At 45.0% G+C, this 19,919-nt stretch overlaps 2 protein-coding genes across 2 annotated transcripts in view; one reads left to right on the top strand and one right to left on the bottom strand.

Moving 5' to 3' along the window:
• The window catches only part of LOC139342303 (uncharacterized), a 14,681-nt gene extending 9,027 nt beyond the window's left edge, over positions 1-5,654 (bottom strand). Inside the window, exons 1-2 of the mRNA XM_070979334.1 lie at positions 5,489-5,654; positions 352-473 (exon numbers count right to left, since the gene is read on the bottom strand). Coding sequence (XP_070835435.1) covers positions 352-473; positions 5,489-5,585 — 219 coding nt within the window. The 5' untranslated portion in view covers positions 5,586-5,654. The remainder of the gene's footprint in view (positions 1-351; positions 474-5,488) is intronic.
• A 2,495-nt stretch (positions 5,655-8,149) lies between these two features.
• On the top strand, positions 8,150-18,926 carry srp54 (signal recognition particle 54). The gene is made up of 17 exons (XM_070979114.1): positions 8,150-8,250; positions 9,821-9,944; positions 10,077-10,177; positions 10,586-10,677; positions 10,788-10,872; positions 11,184-11,288; positions 11,474-11,540; positions 12,259-12,316; positions 12,394-12,544; positions 14,219-14,367; positions 14,476-14,576; positions 14,877-14,963; positions 15,462-15,535; positions 16,061-16,169; positions 16,520-16,690; positions 16,843-16,938; positions 18,338-18,926. Exons 3-17 carry the CDS (start codon positions 10,100-10,102, stop codon positions 18,427-18,429), a joined length of 1,515 nt encoding a protein of 504 aa, XP_070835215.1. The 5' UTR covers positions 8,150-8,250; positions 9,821-9,944; positions 10,077-10,099; the 3' UTR covers positions 18,430-18,926.
• The last annotated feature ends 993 nt before the right edge of the window (positions 18,927-19,919 follow it).

Consider the following 19,919-nt stretch of genomic DNA (forward strand, 5'->3'; position numbering starts at 1 on the left):
GTAGCAGTACTACAGTACTTGGATGTGCGCAGTAGCAGTACTACAGTACCTTGCTGTGCGCAGTAGCAGTACTACAGTACCTTGCTGTGCACAGTAGCAGTACTACAGTACTTGGATGTGCGCAGTAGCAGTACTACAGTACCTTGCTGTGCGCAGTAGCAGTACTACAGTACCTTGCTGTGCGCAGTAGCAGTACTACAGTACCTTGCTGTGCGCAGTAGCAGTACCTTGCTGTGCGCAGTAGCAGTACTACAGTACCTTGCTGTGCGCAGTAGCAGTACTACAGTACCTTGCTGTGCGCAGTAGCAGTACTACAGTACCTTTCTGTGCGCAGTAGCAGTACTACAGTACCTTGCTGTGCGCAGTGGTCTCAGAGGGTAACATGGCGTCTGCAGGCAGTCGGACTCGCAGCTCGTCAGAAATGTTTCGTAGAATCACCTTCTTGTTGTCTGACAGCAGCTCGTCCAACTCATCTGCAGGAAGAAACAACAGGTCAAAAGTACGGAAGCCCAAAGGGTTCAATACTAAATTCTAGTGCTGTCAAACGATTAAAATATTTAATTGCGATTAATCGCATAAATGTCACAGTTAACTCGCGATTAATCGCAAATTAATCGCACATTTTTGTCTACTCTAAATGTCCCATTATCATTTTAATACTGTAGGTTTGCTTTGTGCAAATGTTTTTATTGAAAACGTGTCGTGTTATATTTCACACTAACATTCACATCTGAATGAATCAAATCTCACAGTTTAACGCTGTCAATAAACAGATGACAAAAAAAAATGCTTGTTTACAAAAAGCCCTTCAGCAGCCTTTTCTAAGGGATCAAAACAGGGAGATACTAGATAAAGTTAAAGGTGACATCATTGTAAAGTAGGACTCAGCCTGTAGTGCAGTTAAACCACGGCTGAAACTTTCCTTTAAGTTTCCTCTGAACATCCCAGCAGTCAGACTGTGATGCTCTGTGTTTGTTCAGCAGAGGCTCATCAGCCTCTTCTTTCTCTCCAGAAACAGTGAACATCACTTGTCTCTGGCTGCAGTCAGCTTGTTCTTAGTTGCTGTATCCATCTGTCTCTGTCCAAACTTTGCTCTTGTCAGTCGACCCATCTGCAACTTCTTGAAACTAAACTTTCCATTCAGAATCTTGTTCGCGTCCATTTCGGCGTTTCGCGCCTGACATCCGCCGACACTTTGACAGCTAGCGAGCAGGCGAGACCAAAACATGCGTGGGGCGTGTCTATTAATTAAGATTAAGATTAAGATTTACTTTATTAATCACACACATGCTACAGGGAGGAGGAGACTGTACACACGCCATGCTTTATGTGAAATTATTTTTTCCGCATTTGACCCGTCCTCGGTCCGTCGTTCCTCCGCGGCAGACCAGGAGCGGTGGGCTGCCAGCCGATGCCGGTGCCCGCGCCCGGGGACCCATCCTTCTTCGTCACCGTTGGTCAGGTGGTGATCTTCTTGCATGTTTTTAGTGGGGGTTATTTAAGGAGGAAACCCCGGGTGAACACGGGGAGAACATGCAAACTCCACACAGAAAGGCCCCCTTTTCTTCGAGCAGCAGGCACTGAGCACGCCACCAGCGCCCACAGCGGGATTTGAACCGGGGACCTTCTAGCTGTGAGGCAACAGTGTTACCACTTGTTCCACCGTGCTTTGTTTCCGGGTTACAATCGAATCCTGTAGTTTTTCTAACGTTACTAGCAGTGGCCACAGCTTCTAAAAAACTACAAGTTCACTAGGTCACAAAGAGCGTTAATCGCACGATAAAAAAAAAATGATGCCATTAAAATTGATTTGCGTTAATAACGCGATATTTTTGACAGCACTACTAAATTTATTAAAAAACACACCATGAGATCAGTGATCACATGAATAAAGTAAAATACTGATGAAATGAATTTCAGAGTTCATTTCAATAACTTTTAATCGATTTTTATTTCATTGTATCCATGTTTATTCCATAAAGTTTGTTTTTAGTTCATGTCAACATTTTTTCCCCAAACACATTTCATGTCGCCTTTCCGTTTCTCTGTGTCACCTTTCCGTTTCTCTCTGTCACCTTTCCATTTCTCTCTGTCACCTTTCCGCTTCTCTGTCACCTTTCCACTTCTCTGTCGCCTTTCCGTTTCTCTCTGTCACCTTTCCATTTCTCTGTGTCACCTTTCCGTTTCTCTGTGTCACCTTTCCATTTCTCTGTGTCACCTTTCCATTTCTCTCTGTCACCTTTCCGTTTCTCTGTGTCACCTTTCCATTTCTCTGTGTCACCTTTCCATTTCTCTGTGTCACCTTTCCATTTCTCTGTCACCTTTCCATTTCTCTGTGTCACCTTTCCACTTCTCTCTGTCACCTTTTCATTTCTCTGTGTCACCTTTCCATTTCTCTGTGTCACCTTTCCATTTCTCTGTGTCACCTTTCCGTTTCTCTGTGTCACCATTCCACTTCTCTGTCACCTTTCCATTTCTCTCTGTCACCTTTCCATTTCTCTCTGTCACCTTTCCACTTCTCTGTCACCTTTCCATTTCTCTCTGTCACCTTTCCATTTCTCTGTGTCACCTTTCCACTTCTCTCTGTCACCTTTTCATTTCTCTGTGTCACCTTTCCATTTCTCTCTGTCACCTTTCCATTTCTCTCTGTCACCTTTCCATTTCTCTGTGTCACCTTTTCATTTCTCTGTGTCACCTTTCCGTTTCTCTCTGTCACCTTTCCATTTCTCTGTGTCACCTTTCCATTTCTCTCTGTCACCTTTCCACTTCTCTGTCGCCTTTCCGTTTCTCTCTGTCACCTTTCCGTTTCTCTGTGTCACCTTTCCGTTTCTCTGTGTCACCTTTCCATTTCTCTGTGTCACCTTTCCATTTCTCTCTGTCACCTTTCCGTTTCTCTGTGTCACCTTTCCATTTCTCTGTGTCACCTTTCCATTTCTCTGTGTCACCTTTCCATTTCTCTGTCACCTTTCCATTTCTCTGTGTCACCTTTCCACTTCTCTCTGTCACCTTTTCATTTCTCTGTGTCACCTTTCCATTTCTCTGTGTCACCTTTCCATTTCTCTGTGTCACCTTTCCGTTTCTCTGTGTCACCATTCCACTTCTCTGTCACCTTTCCATTTCTCTCTGTCACCTTTCCATTTCTCTCTGTCACCTTTCCACTTCTCTGTCACCTTTCCATTTCTCTCTGTCACCTTTCCATTTCTCTGTGTCACCTTTCCACTTCTCTCTGTCACCTTTTCATTTCTCTGTGTCACCTTTCCATTTCTCTCTGTCACCTTTCCATTTCTCTCTGTCACCTTTCCATTTCTCTGTGTCACCTTTTCATTTCTCTGTGTCACCTTTCCGTTTCTCTCTGTCACCTTTCCATTTCTCTGTGTCACCTTTCCATTTCTCTCTGTCACCTTTCCATTTCTCTGTGTCACCTTTCCATTTCTCTGTGTCACCTTTCCGTTTCTCTGTGTCACCTTTCCATTTCTCTGTGTCACCTTTCCACTTCTCTCTGTCACCTTTCCATTTCTCTGTGTCACCTTTCCATTTCTCTGTGTCACCTTTCCATTTCTCTCTGTCACCTTTCCACTTCTCTGTCACCTTTCCATTTCTCTCTGTCACCTTTCCATTTCTCTGTGTCACCTTTCCACTTCTCTCTGTCACCTTTTCATTTCTCTGTGTCACCTTTCCATTTCTCTCTGTCACCTTTCCATTTCTCTCTGTCACCTTTCCATTTCTCTGTGTCACCTTTTCATTTCTCTGTGTCACCTTTCCGTTTCTCTCTGTCACCTTTCCATTTCTCTGTGTCACCTTTCCGTTTCTCTGTGTCACCTTTCCGTTTCTCTGTGTCACCTTTCCATTTCTCTGTGTCACCTTTCCACTTCTCTCTGTCACCTTTCCATTTCTCTGTGTCACCTTTCCATTTCTCTGTGTCACCTTTCCATTTCTCTCTGTCACCTTTCCATTTCTCTCTGTCACCTTTCCATTTCTCTGTCACCTTTCCATTTCTCTGTGTCACCTTTCCATTTCTCTGTGTCACCTTTCCACTTCTCTCTGTCACCTTTCCATTTCTCTGTGTCACCTTTCCACTTCTCTCTGTCACCTTTCCATTTCTCTCTGTCACCTTTCCACTTCTCTGTCACCTTTCCATTTCTCTGTGTCACCTTTCCACTTCTCTGTCACCTTTCCATTTCTCTGTGTCACCTTTTCATTTCTCTGTGTCACCTTTCCATTTCTCTCTGTCACCTTTCCATTTCTCTGTGTCACCTTTCCGTTTCTCTGTGTCACCTTTCCGTTTCTCTGTGTCACCTTTCCATTTCTCTGTGTCACCTTTCCGTTTCTCTGTGTCACCTTTCCGTTTCTCTGTGTCACCTTTCCACTTCTCTGTCACCTTTCCACTTCTCTGTGTCACCTTTCCACTTCTCTGTGTCACCTTTCCACTTCTCTGTGTCACCTTTCCACTTCTCTGTCACCTTTCCACTTCTCTGTGTCACCTTTCCACTTCTCTGTCACCTTTCCATTTCTCTCTGTCACCTTTCCACTTCTCTGTGTCACCTTTCCACTTCTCTGTCACCTTTCCATTTCTCTGTCACCTTTCCATTTCTCTGTGTCACCTTTCCACTTCTCTGTCACCTTTCCATTTCTCTGTGTCACCTTTCCATTTCTCTCTGTCACCTTTCCACTTCTCTGTCACCTTTCCATTTCTCTGTGTCACCTTTCCGTTTCTCTGTGTCACCTTTCCGTTTCTCTGTGTCACCTTTCCGTTTCTCTGTGTCACCTTTCCATTTCTCTGTGTCACCTTTCCACTTCTCTGTGTCACCTTTCCACTTCTCTCTGTCACCTTTCCACTTCTCTCTGTCACCTTTCCATTTCTCTGTGTCACCTTTTCATTTCTCTGTGTCACCTTTCCATTTCTCTGTGTCACCTTTCCATTTCTCTGTGTCACCTTTTCATTTCTCTGTGTCACCTTTCCATTTCTCTCTGTCACCTTTCCATTTCTCTCTGTCACCTTTCCGTTTCTCTGTGTCGCCTTTCTGGTGAGTTTATAGTGCAGACGATTAGCTTCAGTATGATTTTGCTGATTATTTGATCATCGGTTCCAGGTTCAGTCTGCAGTCCAGTCCCACATGGGACCATTTCGTTCAGGTTTATGGGAACAGGTGGTCCTCTGAAACCAGGCGCACTAAGCTGAGAGGTGGACTGATGTCCAGAGTCTTAGTTTCACGTCACACTGTGTCCTGGAGCACAGAGACAAAGTAACTGGAATCTTTCCAGCACTCAGATCAGCGTGAACCTGACTGCAGGTGTGAACTCACCTGTGTGAACCTTTATGAATCTTTCTCTCTCTCCCTCGACCAATATTTCTGATAATACGGAGAAAACACGAGTTGTTAAATCAGCTGTAGATGTTATTGATCAGCGACTCTCTGCCCTGTGATCAGCTCACGTGATGAACTGGAAACCTGTTCAGTGTCCAATCGAAGGCTACAGGTGTGTTTACCTGAGTTTCTCATCCAGTTGATCAGTTTGTGGACTTCACACGGTTTGACTTTGCCCAGCAGCTGCTTCACTTCTGATTTCGCTTCAGAAAAATTCATCTTCAAACTCAAAGCGAGTCACAAACCGGATCCAGTGGCTTTTGGGTTCAGACGCGGATCCACTCTGGCGCTCCGGAACGTGGCTTAAGGTGGACCTGCAAACTCTCATAAATCGCTTCTTATCACCCTCAATGACAGAACAACCATGAAGCAACGGTTCGCCTGTTCAGGTAAAGACACTTACAAACGTGAAGCAAACACAGGTGTGACTGTTACAACTCAGTAAAATTCAAAATCCCACTTTTCTCCAACACGCGTTCAAACCACCTTAAGAGAAACAAACAGGCCCCGGAAGCAGTTATGCTTTTTTATTTTATTTTGAAAAACTTTATTGAGTTAAAACAAAACACAACAGCAAACATAACAAGAAATTTTCAGGTTTCTGGGATCCACAGTGAAGTCCACACAGAGGCCCAGCAGAGGAGCTGCTGGTCCAGGTCTACTCTGATCCGGGTCTGCTCTGCACTGATCCAGGTCTACTCTGATCCAGGTCTACTCTGATCCGGGTCTGCTCTGCACTGATCCAGGTCTACTCTGATCTAGGTCTACTCTGATCCAGATCTGCTCTGCACTGATCCAGGTCTACTCTGATCCAGGTCTACTCTGATCCAGGTCTACTCTGATCCGGGTCTGCTCTGCACTGATCCAGGTCTACTCTGATCTAGGTCTACTCTGATCCAGGTCTACTCTGATCCAGGTCTGCTCTGCACTGATCCAGTCTGTCCTCTGTTTATCCATCACTGTCTGCTTTGGACCATCAGACCGGACAGAACAGACTATGAGCTGCCCTCCATTCAGGACTGATCCACCTCCAGAGTCGGGACACATCCCTGCGTGCCCTTGTCATTACTCTAGTGTTTTATGCTATTTTTATGCTACCTCTATTACTCTAGTGTTTTTATTCTGTTTTTATTTGTTATTCCATTTTTATGCTACCTCTGTTTGTATGTATATATTTTATTCTGAGATTGCACCGTGAAGTTGAGTTGGCATTAAGCACAAAACATTTCATTACTGTTGACAATGTTACATTGTTCCAAGTAAATGACAATAAAGAATCTTGAATCTTGCGGACCCGTCACACCTGGACGCAGCCGGTCCCACCTTCTCCCCTCTGGGAGGCGCCACAGAGCTCTGAACGCTGCAACAACCTCTCACAACCTAGTGATGTGATGTCACACACACACGCGCACACACACACACACACACACACACACACACACACACATGCATGTGTATCCAAGCCATAATCATCCTCTCCATGTAAATCCATGTAGGATCGATTTCTCTGCGCCGTTTGTATTGATTATGAAGAGTTTTTATTCATTTAGAAAAACAATGATCTCTGCTTTGATTAACTTTCATAAGTCCTGATTTTTAGTTACTCATGCTCTTTTTTTTTTTTCTTTTTTTTTAATTGATAGTGTCCACCACACAATATATACATTACAATATATACAAACACCAGTGTGTATACAAATATACAATATATACAAATGTACATATATACATAAACATTTAGGGTACCTACAAAACTAATTAAACATGTTAAAGGATTCACAAACGTCCAGAGTCTTCATTGCTCTTTTGTCTTTTACACTGTGTAAGGAGGTCATATAAAACTGTACTTCCTTCATAAACTGCTGTATTGTTGGAGGTTTTTGACTCCACTTGCACTTGTGAATATAATACTTGCCATGCAATATAAGTAAATTCAAGATGTAACTCTTTCGATGTTCGCTAGAACTATTTCCATAAAAAAATAAAACCTCCTTTTATTGGAGCCAGTCTGTACATTGTAGAACTGCTCTACTTTTGACCAAAATGTTTAACAAACACATTCAAAAAATAAACGGCAGATAGTTTCTGTCTCATGGTTACAAAACACACAGTTTCTCTCCACAACTCCAAATCTTACAACAACATGATTCGTTAGGTAAATTAAATGTAATATTTTGAAGGCTACTTCCTTGATTTTATTTGTTACAAAAAATTTCTGATTGAACGTCCATACAGATTTCCATTCAATGTTTTCAAATTTTGAATTCCAGATGGATTTTGACTGAGGGGTTGAGGTTTGGTGGTACAATTTTCTAATATGTTTATTGGTACATTTGTTACTTATTAATTGTACTCCACCAACAGAAAGTTTTGATGAATATTGTGTGTTCTCCTCCCCTCCCCCTTGCTGAAGTGGGTTACTCATGCTCTCATTCAGGGTAAATCATCAGTCTGTTACGTGTATTTCAGTGGACGCGCACCCTTTCTATGTGTGCATATAATTGACCAATAAAGCTGATTTGAATACTAGTTGATCTGTAGCTAATGATATTATCCATTCATCTGTTCTTTTCTGATTAACCAATTAGCCATTTAAACACCAACACAATAGAAAAAAACAAGCTGACGTTCAAAAGTTTTGTTTTGTTCAATCAACAGTGAAAGCTCAACGATTCAGTTCGCGATAAAAACGGCAAATGTGACAAATCACACAAACTGACAGCAGATGGCAGCAATGCAACACCAAGAATACGAGCTGCGGTCAACCCTCGAAGAAGAAGGCGAAGAAGAAAACTGTTTCCGGGTCAGTTTGGATTAGATGACGTTTCTTTGGGAGAGTTTCGGTCTTTTGCAGCTGTTGTTTGAGCAAAAACGTCGACAGTCGGTAAGAATGAACCATTAATCTATAATTATCCTTAACTAAACTTGTTAATTTACAGGCTTTAATCGACCCGAAAGGCTCCGTGTGAACACACTTTGTAGCTAACAAGTAGCTAATCGAGCTAACTGCAAACATCCACTCTGCCAACGGCAGCGGCTAACTGTGGCTAACTACCGTTAGCACCGATAAACGCCGTAAACAGCTGATGTGTGGGAGGGATAAGACTGATAACCAGCAGCTCGAGAAACCGCTGGGACAATCAATATGATGATCGATACGACGATGTGATCAGAGATGGACTGAAAGTGACATACTGATCGAGTTTGAAACGAAGTTATTGATGAATCTCGTCCTCGCTCAGTCCTTAACATGTCCAGCTTCGGATCAAATGTCCCTCTGTGGCTGTCCCAATCCAACAGACAGGGACACAACGATACCATGTTTTTACCGGAGAAATTAGTAACAACTCTTCTCCATCATCATCATCATCATCATCATCACCATCGTCATTATTGCTGGCTGCGATTAATAACTGTCTGATCGTCTTTTGTCTGTTGCGCCACTCATCGTTTGTTCCATGAAAAGGCCCAAATGATCATCTGACATCAGTCACAGTCAGCTGTTGCACATAATTCAGCTCAAACTGAATAAATACTGTCATGTTTCACTGTGACCGTCTGGAGCCGACTGGCTGAAACGTTCACACGTGACCTGAGCACAACACAGGAAGTACGTCACAGTCAGTAATCCAATGAATACAGTAGAAAGAGTCAAATTCTTCTGTTATATTTGATGTTTCTACACTGTGACTTCTCTCAGAGGAGAGCTGAAGGAGGCAGGGATACTGCAGGAGGTGAAGCAGAGTCTAAACTCTCCCTCCTCCTCCTCCTCCTCCTCCTCCTAAGACGTGAACACTGACACAACACACGTCTCAGTGTGATGTCACTTCCTGTGGAGATCATATCTATGATGATCCAGAACAACCCCCAGAAATCCACTGAGAAACTACAGAAGACTCTGCAGGACTGAGGATCCTCCTGCTTTACGTTCTCATCAGTATCACAGTGATCCAGTGATCTGCACATCCATGAGTACACTGCTAACAGCAGCGGCTAACAGCAGCGGCTAACTGCAGCGGCTAACAGCAGCAGCTAACTGCAGCGGCTAACAGCAGCGGCTAACTGCAGCGGCTAACTGAGCAGACTTAAATGGAGTCAGTGTGTAAACTGACTACTAACAGGAAGTTGAAATTGTAGCTCGGCCAACTCACTGACTCTGTGTCAGCGTTGTACTTCCTGTACTGAGAGGTGTTTCTAATATTTGGTCCACTCCACTGCTGTCACTGCGGGTGGACAGAATAACTGAAACAGGTGTCAGTATGACAGCGTAAAGGTGTCATATTTTCAGCAGGTGCGTTTATGATCCATTTCATCACCTGAGGCATCAGTCCTGTCGCTATGCTTACCTGCAGACCAGAGCTGAGTGTGTTGACCTGATCATGTCTTGTGTCCTTAAAGGTGTTGTGTTTAAAGACATCTGTGATTGTGGACGTACTTTTCTCTCCTCTGGACAGGAAGTGAGTGGCTGCGTGCTGTGACCTTCACCTGTCAGCTGACCTGCTGACTCACTGAGCACGCTCAGTAGGGGGGTTCCCCTCCACACACACACACACACAGATTTTGGTTGTAACACACACGGTAAGCTGATCCGTCCTCTACCATCAGTGTTGACATGAACTGTCTCTTCAATCAGTGCAAACATATCTGACAGACGAAGGCCGTGCTGTCTGCTGGTCTCAGGTGTCAGTCCGTGCTCTCGGTGTCTTTCAGGATCAGTTCAGTTCACCGCCATCATGGTGTTAGCCGACCTGGGCAGGAAGATCACCTCGGCGCTGAGGTCACTCAGCAACGCTACCATCATCAATGAAGAGGTAACTCAGAGCCCGACACTCTGAGGTCATGTGACCAAACTCCTGTCTGTCATGTTTACTAATTATTTTAACTTGAGCCTCCAGTTATTGATTTAACTCGTCAGTGATATAGTTAGTAAGTTTGAGCTCATCCTCGGTTGCCTGGACTGGACCAGAATGACAGATTAAAGTCACAAAATACTCAATACGTGTGCTATGTTTTCATTTTACTTCAACATTTTAACTAATAATTAATCAATCCTACAAATAAACACCAGAATCAGTTTTCACAGTCCACCATGTGTGATTGGCGAGTGAAGGAGGAACTGCTGAGGACTCAGAAACGACTCTGAGGACCAGAATCACTCAGAGCTCCAATGTTGGGCGTCAGACTGTGAGACTGAGACATGTCGTCTGTCTGTGTTTCAGGTGTTAAACGCCATGTTGAAGGAGGTGTGCGCCGCTTTGCTGGAGGCCGACGTCAACATCAAGCTGGTCAAACAGCTGAGAGAGAATGTCAAGTGAGTGTGAAACAGCTGAGTCCTGCTGCGGGACTTCAACCTGATCCAGCTCAGTGCAGCAGCTGTGATTGATCTGCATTCGAGTCTCTCTGTGTTTTTTGTCTCTGCAGGTCTGCCATAGACCTGGAGGAGATGGCTTCAGGTCTAAACAAAAGGAGGATGATCCAACACGCTGTCTTCAAGGAGCTCGTCAAGGTCAGATCCTAACTCCTGAAAGAGTTTTTCTTCAAATGTTCTGAAACAGCAGTGAAACATTTTTAGTCAGAAAGTCCTGATATGTTCAGACTGTGTCAGCTAGAAAGTAAAACTTCAAACTTAAACTAAGAAACAACTCTGTAAACTGAGAACGAATGACGGGTTGTGTACTGTGTGTGAATTTATGTGTATGTGTTTTGTGTGTATGTGTTTTGTGTGTGTGTGTGTGTGTGTGTGTGTGTGTGTGTGTGTGTGTGTGTGTGTGTGTGTGTGTGTGTGTGTGTGTGTGTGTATACTGTGTGTACTCCCAGCTGGTGGACCCTGGTGTGAAGGCCTGGACTCCCACCAAAGGAAAGAACAACGTCATCATGTTTGTTGGTCTGCAGGGCAGCGGGAAAACCACAACCTGCTCCAAGGTGACAGCCCCCCATATTGATATAGGTTGTATTGTAGTTTGATGCGGAGCGCCCCCTGCTGTCTGTCTGTCTGTCTGTCTGTCTGTCTGTCTGTCTGTCTGCCTGTCTGCCTGTCTGTCTGTCTGTCTGTCTGCCTCTCTGTCTGTCTGTCTGTCTGTCTAACTGACTACTTTGTTTTTCTGCAGCTAGCCTATTACTACCAGAGGAAAGGCTGGAAGACCTGCCTGATTTGTGCCGACACGTTTAGAGCCGGTACACAACGCTTTATTTCCTTTCATTCTCCTGAGACATCACTTCACACACCTTCAGTCACATGACATCACTTCACACACCTTCAGTCACATGACAACACTTCACACACCTTCAGACATCTGAAACAACACTTCACACACCTTCAGTCACATGACAACACTTCACACACCTTCAGACATCTGAAACAACACTTCACACACCTTCAGTCACCTGACAACACTTCACACACCTTCAGCCACATGACAACACTTCACACACTCTCAGTCACCCGACAACACTTCACACACCTTTAGTCACCTGACAACACTTCACACACCTTCAGACATCTGAAACAACACTTCACACACCTTTAGTCACCTGACAACACTTCACACACCTTCAGACATCTGAAACAACACTTCACACACCTTCAGTCACCTGACAACACTTCACACACCTTCAGTCACCTGACAACACTTCACACACCTTCAGACATCTGAAACAACACTTCACACACCTTCAGTCACCTGACAACACTTCACACACCTTCAGTCACCTGACAACACTTCACACACTCTCAGTCACCCGACAACACTTCACACACCTTTAGTCACCTGACAACACTTCACACACCTTCAGACATCTGAAACAACACTTCACACGCCTTCCGTCACCTGACACAGCACTTCATGTTGAACCTTTTCTTTGTATCTCTAATGATCCTCCTCTTCTCTCTCAGGTGCTTTCGACCAGCTGAAACAGAATGCCACCAAAGCCAGAATCCCCTTCTATGGCAGGTGAGTCATCCCTCAGTGGACAGACTGGTGGCGGCCTCTGCTGTCTGCTGACTGTCACAGCTGTGTGTTGTGTTCAGTTACACAGAGATGGACCCGGTGGTAATCGCCGCAGAGGGTGTCGAGAAGTTTAAAGCTGAGAACTTTGAGATCATCATCGTGGACACGAGTGGACGACACAAACAGGAAGACTCACTGTTTGAAGAGATGCTGCAAGTCTCCAATGCTGTGGTGAGTACCTAAACGCACCACCACAGAACTGTGGCTGGTATCTGAACTGACTGAAGGTGTGTGAAGTGTCGTTTCAGGTGACTGAAGGTGTGTGAAGTGTTGTTAGGTGGCTGAAGGTGTGTGAAGTGTTGTCAGGTGGCTGAAGGTGTGTGAAGTGTCATTTCACGTGACTGAAGGTGTGTGAAGTGTTGTCATGTGGCTGAAGGTGTGTGAAGTGTTGTTTCAGGTGACTGAAGGTGTGTGAAGTGTTGTTTCACGTGACTGAAGGTGTGTGAAGTGTTGTTAGGTGGCTGAAGGTGTGTGAAGTGTCATTTCACGTGACTGAAGGTGTGTGAAGTGTTTCACGTGACTGAAGGTGTGTGAAGTGTTGTTAGGTGGCTGAAGGTGTGTGAAGTGTCATTTCACGTGACTGAAGGTGTGTGAAGTGTTTCACGTGACTGAAGGTGTGTGAAGTGTTGTTAGGTGGCTGAAGGTGTGTGAAGTGTCATTTCATGTGACTGAAGGTGTGTGAAGTGTTGTCATGTGGCTGAAGGTGTGTGAAGTGTTGTTTCAGGTGACTGAAGGTGTGTGAAGTGTTGTTTCAGGTGACTGAAGGTGTGTGAAGTGTCGTTTCAGGTGACTGAAGGTGTGTGAAGTGTTGTTTCACGTGACTGAAGGTGTGTGAAGTGTTGTCATGTGACTGAAGGTGTGTGAAGTGTTGTCATGTGACTGAAGGTGTGTGAAGTGTTGTCAGGTGACTGAAGGTGTGTGAAGTGTCATTTCAGGTGACTGAAGGTGTGTGAAGTGTTGTCAGGTGACTGAAGATGTGTGAAGTGTTGTCAGGTGACTGAAGGTGTGTGAAGTGTTGTCATGTGACTGAAGGTGTGTGAAGTGTCATTTCAGGTGACTGAAGGTGTGTGAAGTGTTGTTAGGTGGCTGAAGGTGTGTGAAGTGTCATTTCACGTGACTGAAGGTGTGTGAAGTGTTGTCATGTGACTGAAGGTGTGTGAAGTGTTGTTTCACGTGACTGAAGGTGTGTGAAGTGTTGTCATGTGACTGAAGGTGTGTGAAGTGTTGTTAGGTGGCTGAAGGTGTGTGAAGTGTCATTTCACGTGACTGAAGGTGTGTGAAGTGTTGTTTCACGTGACTGAAGGTGTGTGAAGTGTTGTCATGTGACTGAAGGTGTGTGAAGTGTTGTCATGTGACTGAAGGTGTGTGAAGTGTTGTTTCACGTGACTGAAGGTGTGTGAAGTGTTGTCATGTGACTGAAGGTGTGTGAAGTGTTGTTAGGTGGCTGAAGGTGTGTGAAGTGTCATTTCACGTGACTGAAGGTGTGTGAAGTGTTGTTTCACGTGACTGAAGGTGTGTGAAGTGTTGTCATGTGTCTGAAGGTGTGTGAAGTGTTGTCAGGTGACTGAAGGTGTGTGAAGTGTTGTCAGGTGACTGAAGGTGTGTGAAGTGTTGTCATGTGGCTGAAGGTGTGTGAAGTGTTGTCAGGTGACTGAAGGTGTGTGAAGTGTTGTCAGGTGACTGAAGGTGTGTGAAGTGTTGTCAGGTGGCCGAAGGTGTGTGAAGTGTCGTTTCAGGTGACTGAAGGTGTGTGAAGTGGTCTGTGGTTGGTACTTGCAGTGGTGCATTCAGGTACCTGCCTGTCTCAGCTCAGCCAGATTTTTCTCTCTGCATATGTTTCCACAGCAACCAGACAACATTGTGTATGTGATGGACGCATCAATTGGTCAAGCCTGTGAGTCTCAGGCAAAAGCCTTTAAAGACAAAGTGGACGTGGCTTCAGTGATCGTCACCAAGCTGGACGGACATGCTAAAGGTGGAGGAGCTCTGAGCGCGTAAGACATCTGCTGCTTCCTGTCAGTCTTGTGTTGATTTTCTTCTTCTTCTGTTGTTTCCTGTCAGTCTTGTGTTGATGTTCTTCTTCTTCTGTTGTTTCCCGTTAGTGTGGCAGCCACCAGGAGTCCCATCATCTTCATCGGAACAGGAGAACACATCGACGACTTCGAGCCGTTTAAAACTCAGCCGTTCATCAGCAAACTGCTCGGTAGCTCATTTCTGTTGTCTGTTGACTGTTCAGTGTGTTTTAATGATGAAGAAGAAGAAAAAACGTCTCAGTGAATCTCAGTACTCTTAGACCAAATAAAAACCTGTTGCAGTGATAATACTTGTACTACTACTACTACTACTACTAGTACCGCTGATAATGATAATGAAGACAGAAACGACAAACGTCATTAACCCACATTTTACTCAGCCAATCAGGTGTGTGAAAGCCACTACATAACTTATTAGTGAAGAACATGTTTCCATGGCAACCTTCACTGACTGCTCCTCTTCCTGTCAGGAATGGGCGACATCGAGGGTTTGATTGACAGGGTGAACGAGCTGAAACTGGATGACAACGAAGAGCTGATCGACAAACTGAAGCACGGTAAGAAACACCTCCTCACACTCTTCATCAGTCACCATCGCACAGAGAGGATGGACAACGGACGAAGGACGACGGCGCTCCGTGGAATGAAAACAACGTGTTCATTGACAAGTTATTGAAAACATACAAACGTTGGTTCAACCAAAAGCCTTCTGGTTTCAGTCCGTTCAGGTTGATGAGGATGAGGAGGAGGATGATGATGATGATGAGGACGATGATGACGATGATATCTTCTGACAGCGATATTGTACCATGAAAATCTCATACTGTCATGATCCTGGCTGTGACATCACTGACAGCTGTAGTTATTAGGACTTGAGGTGTGGTGCAGTGCATTGTGGGAGTGTTAGCAGCCAGCTTTGAGCTCATGGTGGACTCCAGCTGTTGACGCTGTATGTACAGAATAGAAGACAGTGAACACCTGTAGATCACAAGTCACCTGACCTGGACACAGTGCGTCATGATTGTGATCACTGACCTGTGACCTCTGACCTCCAGGTCAGTTCACCCTCAGAGACATGTATGAGCAGTTCCAGAACATCATGAAGATGGGACCCTTCGGACAGATCATGGTAAACACTCACCTGCTGCACAGTAACACAGCTAACACCTGGAAGGGAGTCACATGACCCAGACCCCAACTTTACTTCATTTAGACGCCAGTCAAACGTACGAACAGTCTCAGAAGGAATATTCAAAAGCCTGTCTGTCTGTCTGTCTGTCTGTCTGTCTGTCTGTCTGTCTGTCTGTCTGTTTGTCTCTGTCTCTCTGTCTGTTTGTCTCTGTCTGTCTGTCTGTCTGTCTGTCTGTCTGTCTCTGTCTGTCTGTCTCTGTTTGTCTCTGTCTCTCTGTCTGTTTGTCTCTGTCTGTCTGTCTGTCTGTCTGTTTGTCTGTCTGTCTGTCTGTCTCTGTCTCTCTGTCTGTTTGTCTCTGTCTCTCTGTCTGTTTGTCTCTGTCTGTCTGTCTGTTTGTCTCTGTCTGTCTGTCTGTCTGTCTGTCTGTCTGTCTCTGTCTCTCTGTCTCTCTGTCTGTTTGTCTCTGTCTCTCTGTCTGTTTGTCTCTGTCTGTCTGTCTGTCTGTCTGTGTGATGCATTCAGGGGATGATTCCTGGTTTTGGTACAGACTTCATGAGTAAAGGAAACGAACAGGAATCAATGGCCAGACTGAAGAAACTGATGACCATCATGGACAGCATGAACGATCAGGGTAACACACACGCGCACACACACACACACACACACACACACACACACACACACACACACACACACACACACACACACACAGTGCCATGTTGGTAAGGAGCCATTGGCTGAATGTCAGTTATAAAGTGCTAAGCTAAGCTATCTCCAGCAGCAAGCTAAAGCAGAAGGAGATGGCCGTGGGCATGTTGTTGACGGAGGCGGGGTGCAGCAGGTGTTTTACCTGCTGTAGATGATGTCAGATATCAAACTGAGTCGACTTCCTGTCAGTGTGATGAAACCAGCAGCTGCACGTTTCTCTCCCTCACTGCTTTGCTGGTTTTACTGGTTAATGTCTTCCGTCTGTCTCTTCAGAACTGGACAGTAAAGACGGCGCTAAACTCTTCAGCAAGCAGCCCAACAGGATCCAGAGGGTGGCTCGGGGGTCCGGTGTCGCCACCAGAGATGTCCAGGAGCTGCTGACTCAGTACACCAAGTTCGCCCAGATGGTCAAGAAGATGGGAGGCATCAAAGGACTCTTTAAAGGTACAGAGGGGTCGGGGGGTCGGGGGGTGTTGGTGTTAATGTTAATGTGCCAGGGCTTCATGTGGGTCAGAGGGTCAGGGCCGAGCGGGGGGCCCAGTGGGGGCCAGCAACCCAGGCGACCCTGCATCTGATGTGTGTTTGGTGTTTTTCAGGAGGAGACATGTCAAAGAACGTGAACCCGTCTCAGATGGCCAAACTGAACCAGCAGATGGCTAAAATGATGGACCCCCGAGTCCTGCACCACATGGGTGAGATCTGGTCTACCTGTGCATCACACAGGTTGAGGACTTTATCAGGGAAGAGTCACAAGCTCAGAGCTCATATTTAAAGTGATTAAAGAAACTGAAAGAAAGGACAGTGAGGCGGTCTGCAGGCTGAGACACAGACAGGGACAGATGGAGGGGGGCTCCGGTTACCTGGTCAGGTGTGACTGCAGGGACAGGACAGTGTGAACAGGAAGACGACAGGTGAAGAAGAGTTTACAGGCCTGCTGACAGACTCTGTGAGACAAACCTCAGTGATTCATTGTGTGTGCTGGTGCTGCCTTCAAGTGCCTCATCAGTTCAGCCACATGATCAGATGCTGCATTTACACTGACACCAAGAGGTACTACCTCTGCATTAAGAGGTACTACCTCTGCATTAAGAGGTACTACCTCAGCATTAAGAGGTACTACCTCTGCATTAAGAGGTACTGCTTCAGCATTAAGAGGTACTGCTTCAGCATTAAGAGGTACTACCTCTGCATTAAGAGGTACTACCTCTGCATTAAGAGGTACTGCTTCAGCATTAAGAGGTACTACCTCTGCATTAAGAGGTACTGCTTCAGCATTAAGAGGTACTGCTTCAGCATTAAGAGGTACTACCTCTGCATTAAGAGGTACTACCTCAGCATTAAGAGGTACTACCTCAGCATTAAGAGGTACTGCTTCAGCATTAAGAGGTACTACCTCAGCATTAAGAGGTACTACCACTGCATTAAGAGGTACTACCTCAGCATTAAGAGGTACTACCTCTGCATTAAGAGGTACTGCTTCAGCATTAAGAGGTACTACCTCTGCATTAAGAGGTACTGCTTCAGCATTAAGAGGTACTACCTCTGCATTAAGAGGTACTACCTCAGCATTAAGAGGTACTGCTTCAGCATTAAGAGGTACTGCTTCAGCATTAAGAGGTACTACCTCTGCATTAAGAGGTACTACCTCTGCATTAAGAGGTACTACCTCAGCATTAAGAGGTACTGCTTCAGCATTAAGAGGTACTACCTCTGCATTAAGAGGTACTGCTTCAGCATTAAGAGGTACTACCTCTGCATCAAGAGGTACTACCTCAGCATTAAGAGGTACTACCTCAGCATTAAGAGGTACTGCTTCAGCATTAAGAGGTACTGCTTCAGCATTAAGAGGTACTACCTCTGTATTAAGAGGTACTGCTTCAGCATTAAGAGGTACTACCTCTGCATTAAGAGGTACTACCTCTGCATTAAGAGGTACTACCTCTGCATTAAGAGGTACTACCTCAGCATTAAGAGGTACTACCTCTGCATTAAGAGGTACTACCTCAGCATTAAGAGGTACTGCTTCTGCATTGCCTGAAAAGCTTCTGGAAACTGATGAATAATAATTTTTTTTTTTGTTTGTTTTTTAAGGTGGTATGGCGGGTCTTCAGTCAATGATGCGTCAGTTCCAGCAGGGAGCCGCCGGCAACATGAAAGGCATGATGGGATTCAACAACATGTGACCACTGAGCGACCAGCTGCCTTAAACATTTAAAACATCAAGCGAAAGCTCCGCCTCCTGGCAGGTACAGGTGGAGAGAGGCGGGGCTTAGGGAGAGAGAGGAGCGTAGCCACATTGAAAGCAGGATGTGTGGGTTTTCGTTTGACAGGAACAGAAAAATGAAGATTTATAGGAGCAGTTTGTCATTTTGTGAAGCTTCAGTTTCAGAGGTCCAACTCACGTCCACCTGAAACATCTGACTGACAGCAAAGTGCTCGACTGCTCCTTTAAATGAGGAAGAAGAGGTGTGAGGAAGATGAGCTGCTGTTTCTCCTTAATTTAATTCTGTGTAAGATGTTTGTGTATAAGATTTAAGCAGAGTCTGTCCTGATTGGATGGGAAGACACCATATGTTGACGACGACGATGATGATGATGATGATGATGATGATGATGATGACAGTAGTTAGTGACAGTATTTTTGTCATATAATAAACATTTGTATTGCACCATTTTAACCATGCAGTGTGTTTTCATTTCATCGTTCTTTGATTGGAACATTAAGAGGTACTGCATCGATACTGTGACATACTGCATCGATACTGCGACATACTGCATGGATACTGCGACATACTGCATTGATACTGCGACATACTGCATCGATACTGTGACATACTGCATCGATACTGCGACATACTGCATCGATACTATGACACATTGCGTCGATACTGCGACATACTGCATCGATACTATGACATACTGCATCGATACTGTGACACTGCATCGATACTGCGACATACTGCATCGATACTATGACACACTGCATTGATAGTGTGACACGCTGCATCAATACTATGACATACTGCATCGATACTGCGATATACTGCATCGATACTGTGACATACTGCATCGATACTGCGACATACTGCATGGATACTATGACACATTGCATCGATACTTCGACATACTGCATCGATACTATGACATACTGCATCGATACTGTGACACTGCATCGATACTGCGACATACTGCATCGATACTATGACATACTGCATTGATAGTGTGACACGCTGCATCGATACTATGACATACTGCATCGATACTGCGATATACTGCATTGATACTATGACACACTGCATCAATACTGCGACATACTGCATCGATACTGCAACATACTGCATCGATACTATGACACACTGCATCGATACTGCGACATACTGCATTGATAGTGTGACACGCTGCATCAATACTATGACATACTGCATCGATACTATGACATACTGCATCGATACTATGACACACTGCATCGATACTGCAACATACTGCATCGATACTATGACACTGCATCGATACTGCGACCTGCTGCATAGATACTATGACACACTGCATCGATACTGCGACATACTGCATTGATAGTGTGACACACTGCATTGATACTGTGACATACTGCATCGATACTGCGACATACTGCATGGATACTGTGATACACTGCATCGATACTGTGACATACTGC

Source organism: Chaetodon trifascialis, chromosome 14 (assembly GCF_039877785.1).
Source record: "Chaetodon trifascialis isolate fChaTrf1 chromosome 14, fChaTrf1.hap1, whole genome shotgun sequence".
In the NCBI taxonomy this organism is placed as follows: Eukaryota; Metazoa; Chordata; class Actinopteri; order Chaetodontiformes; family Chaetodontidae; genus Chaetodon; species Chaetodon trifascialis.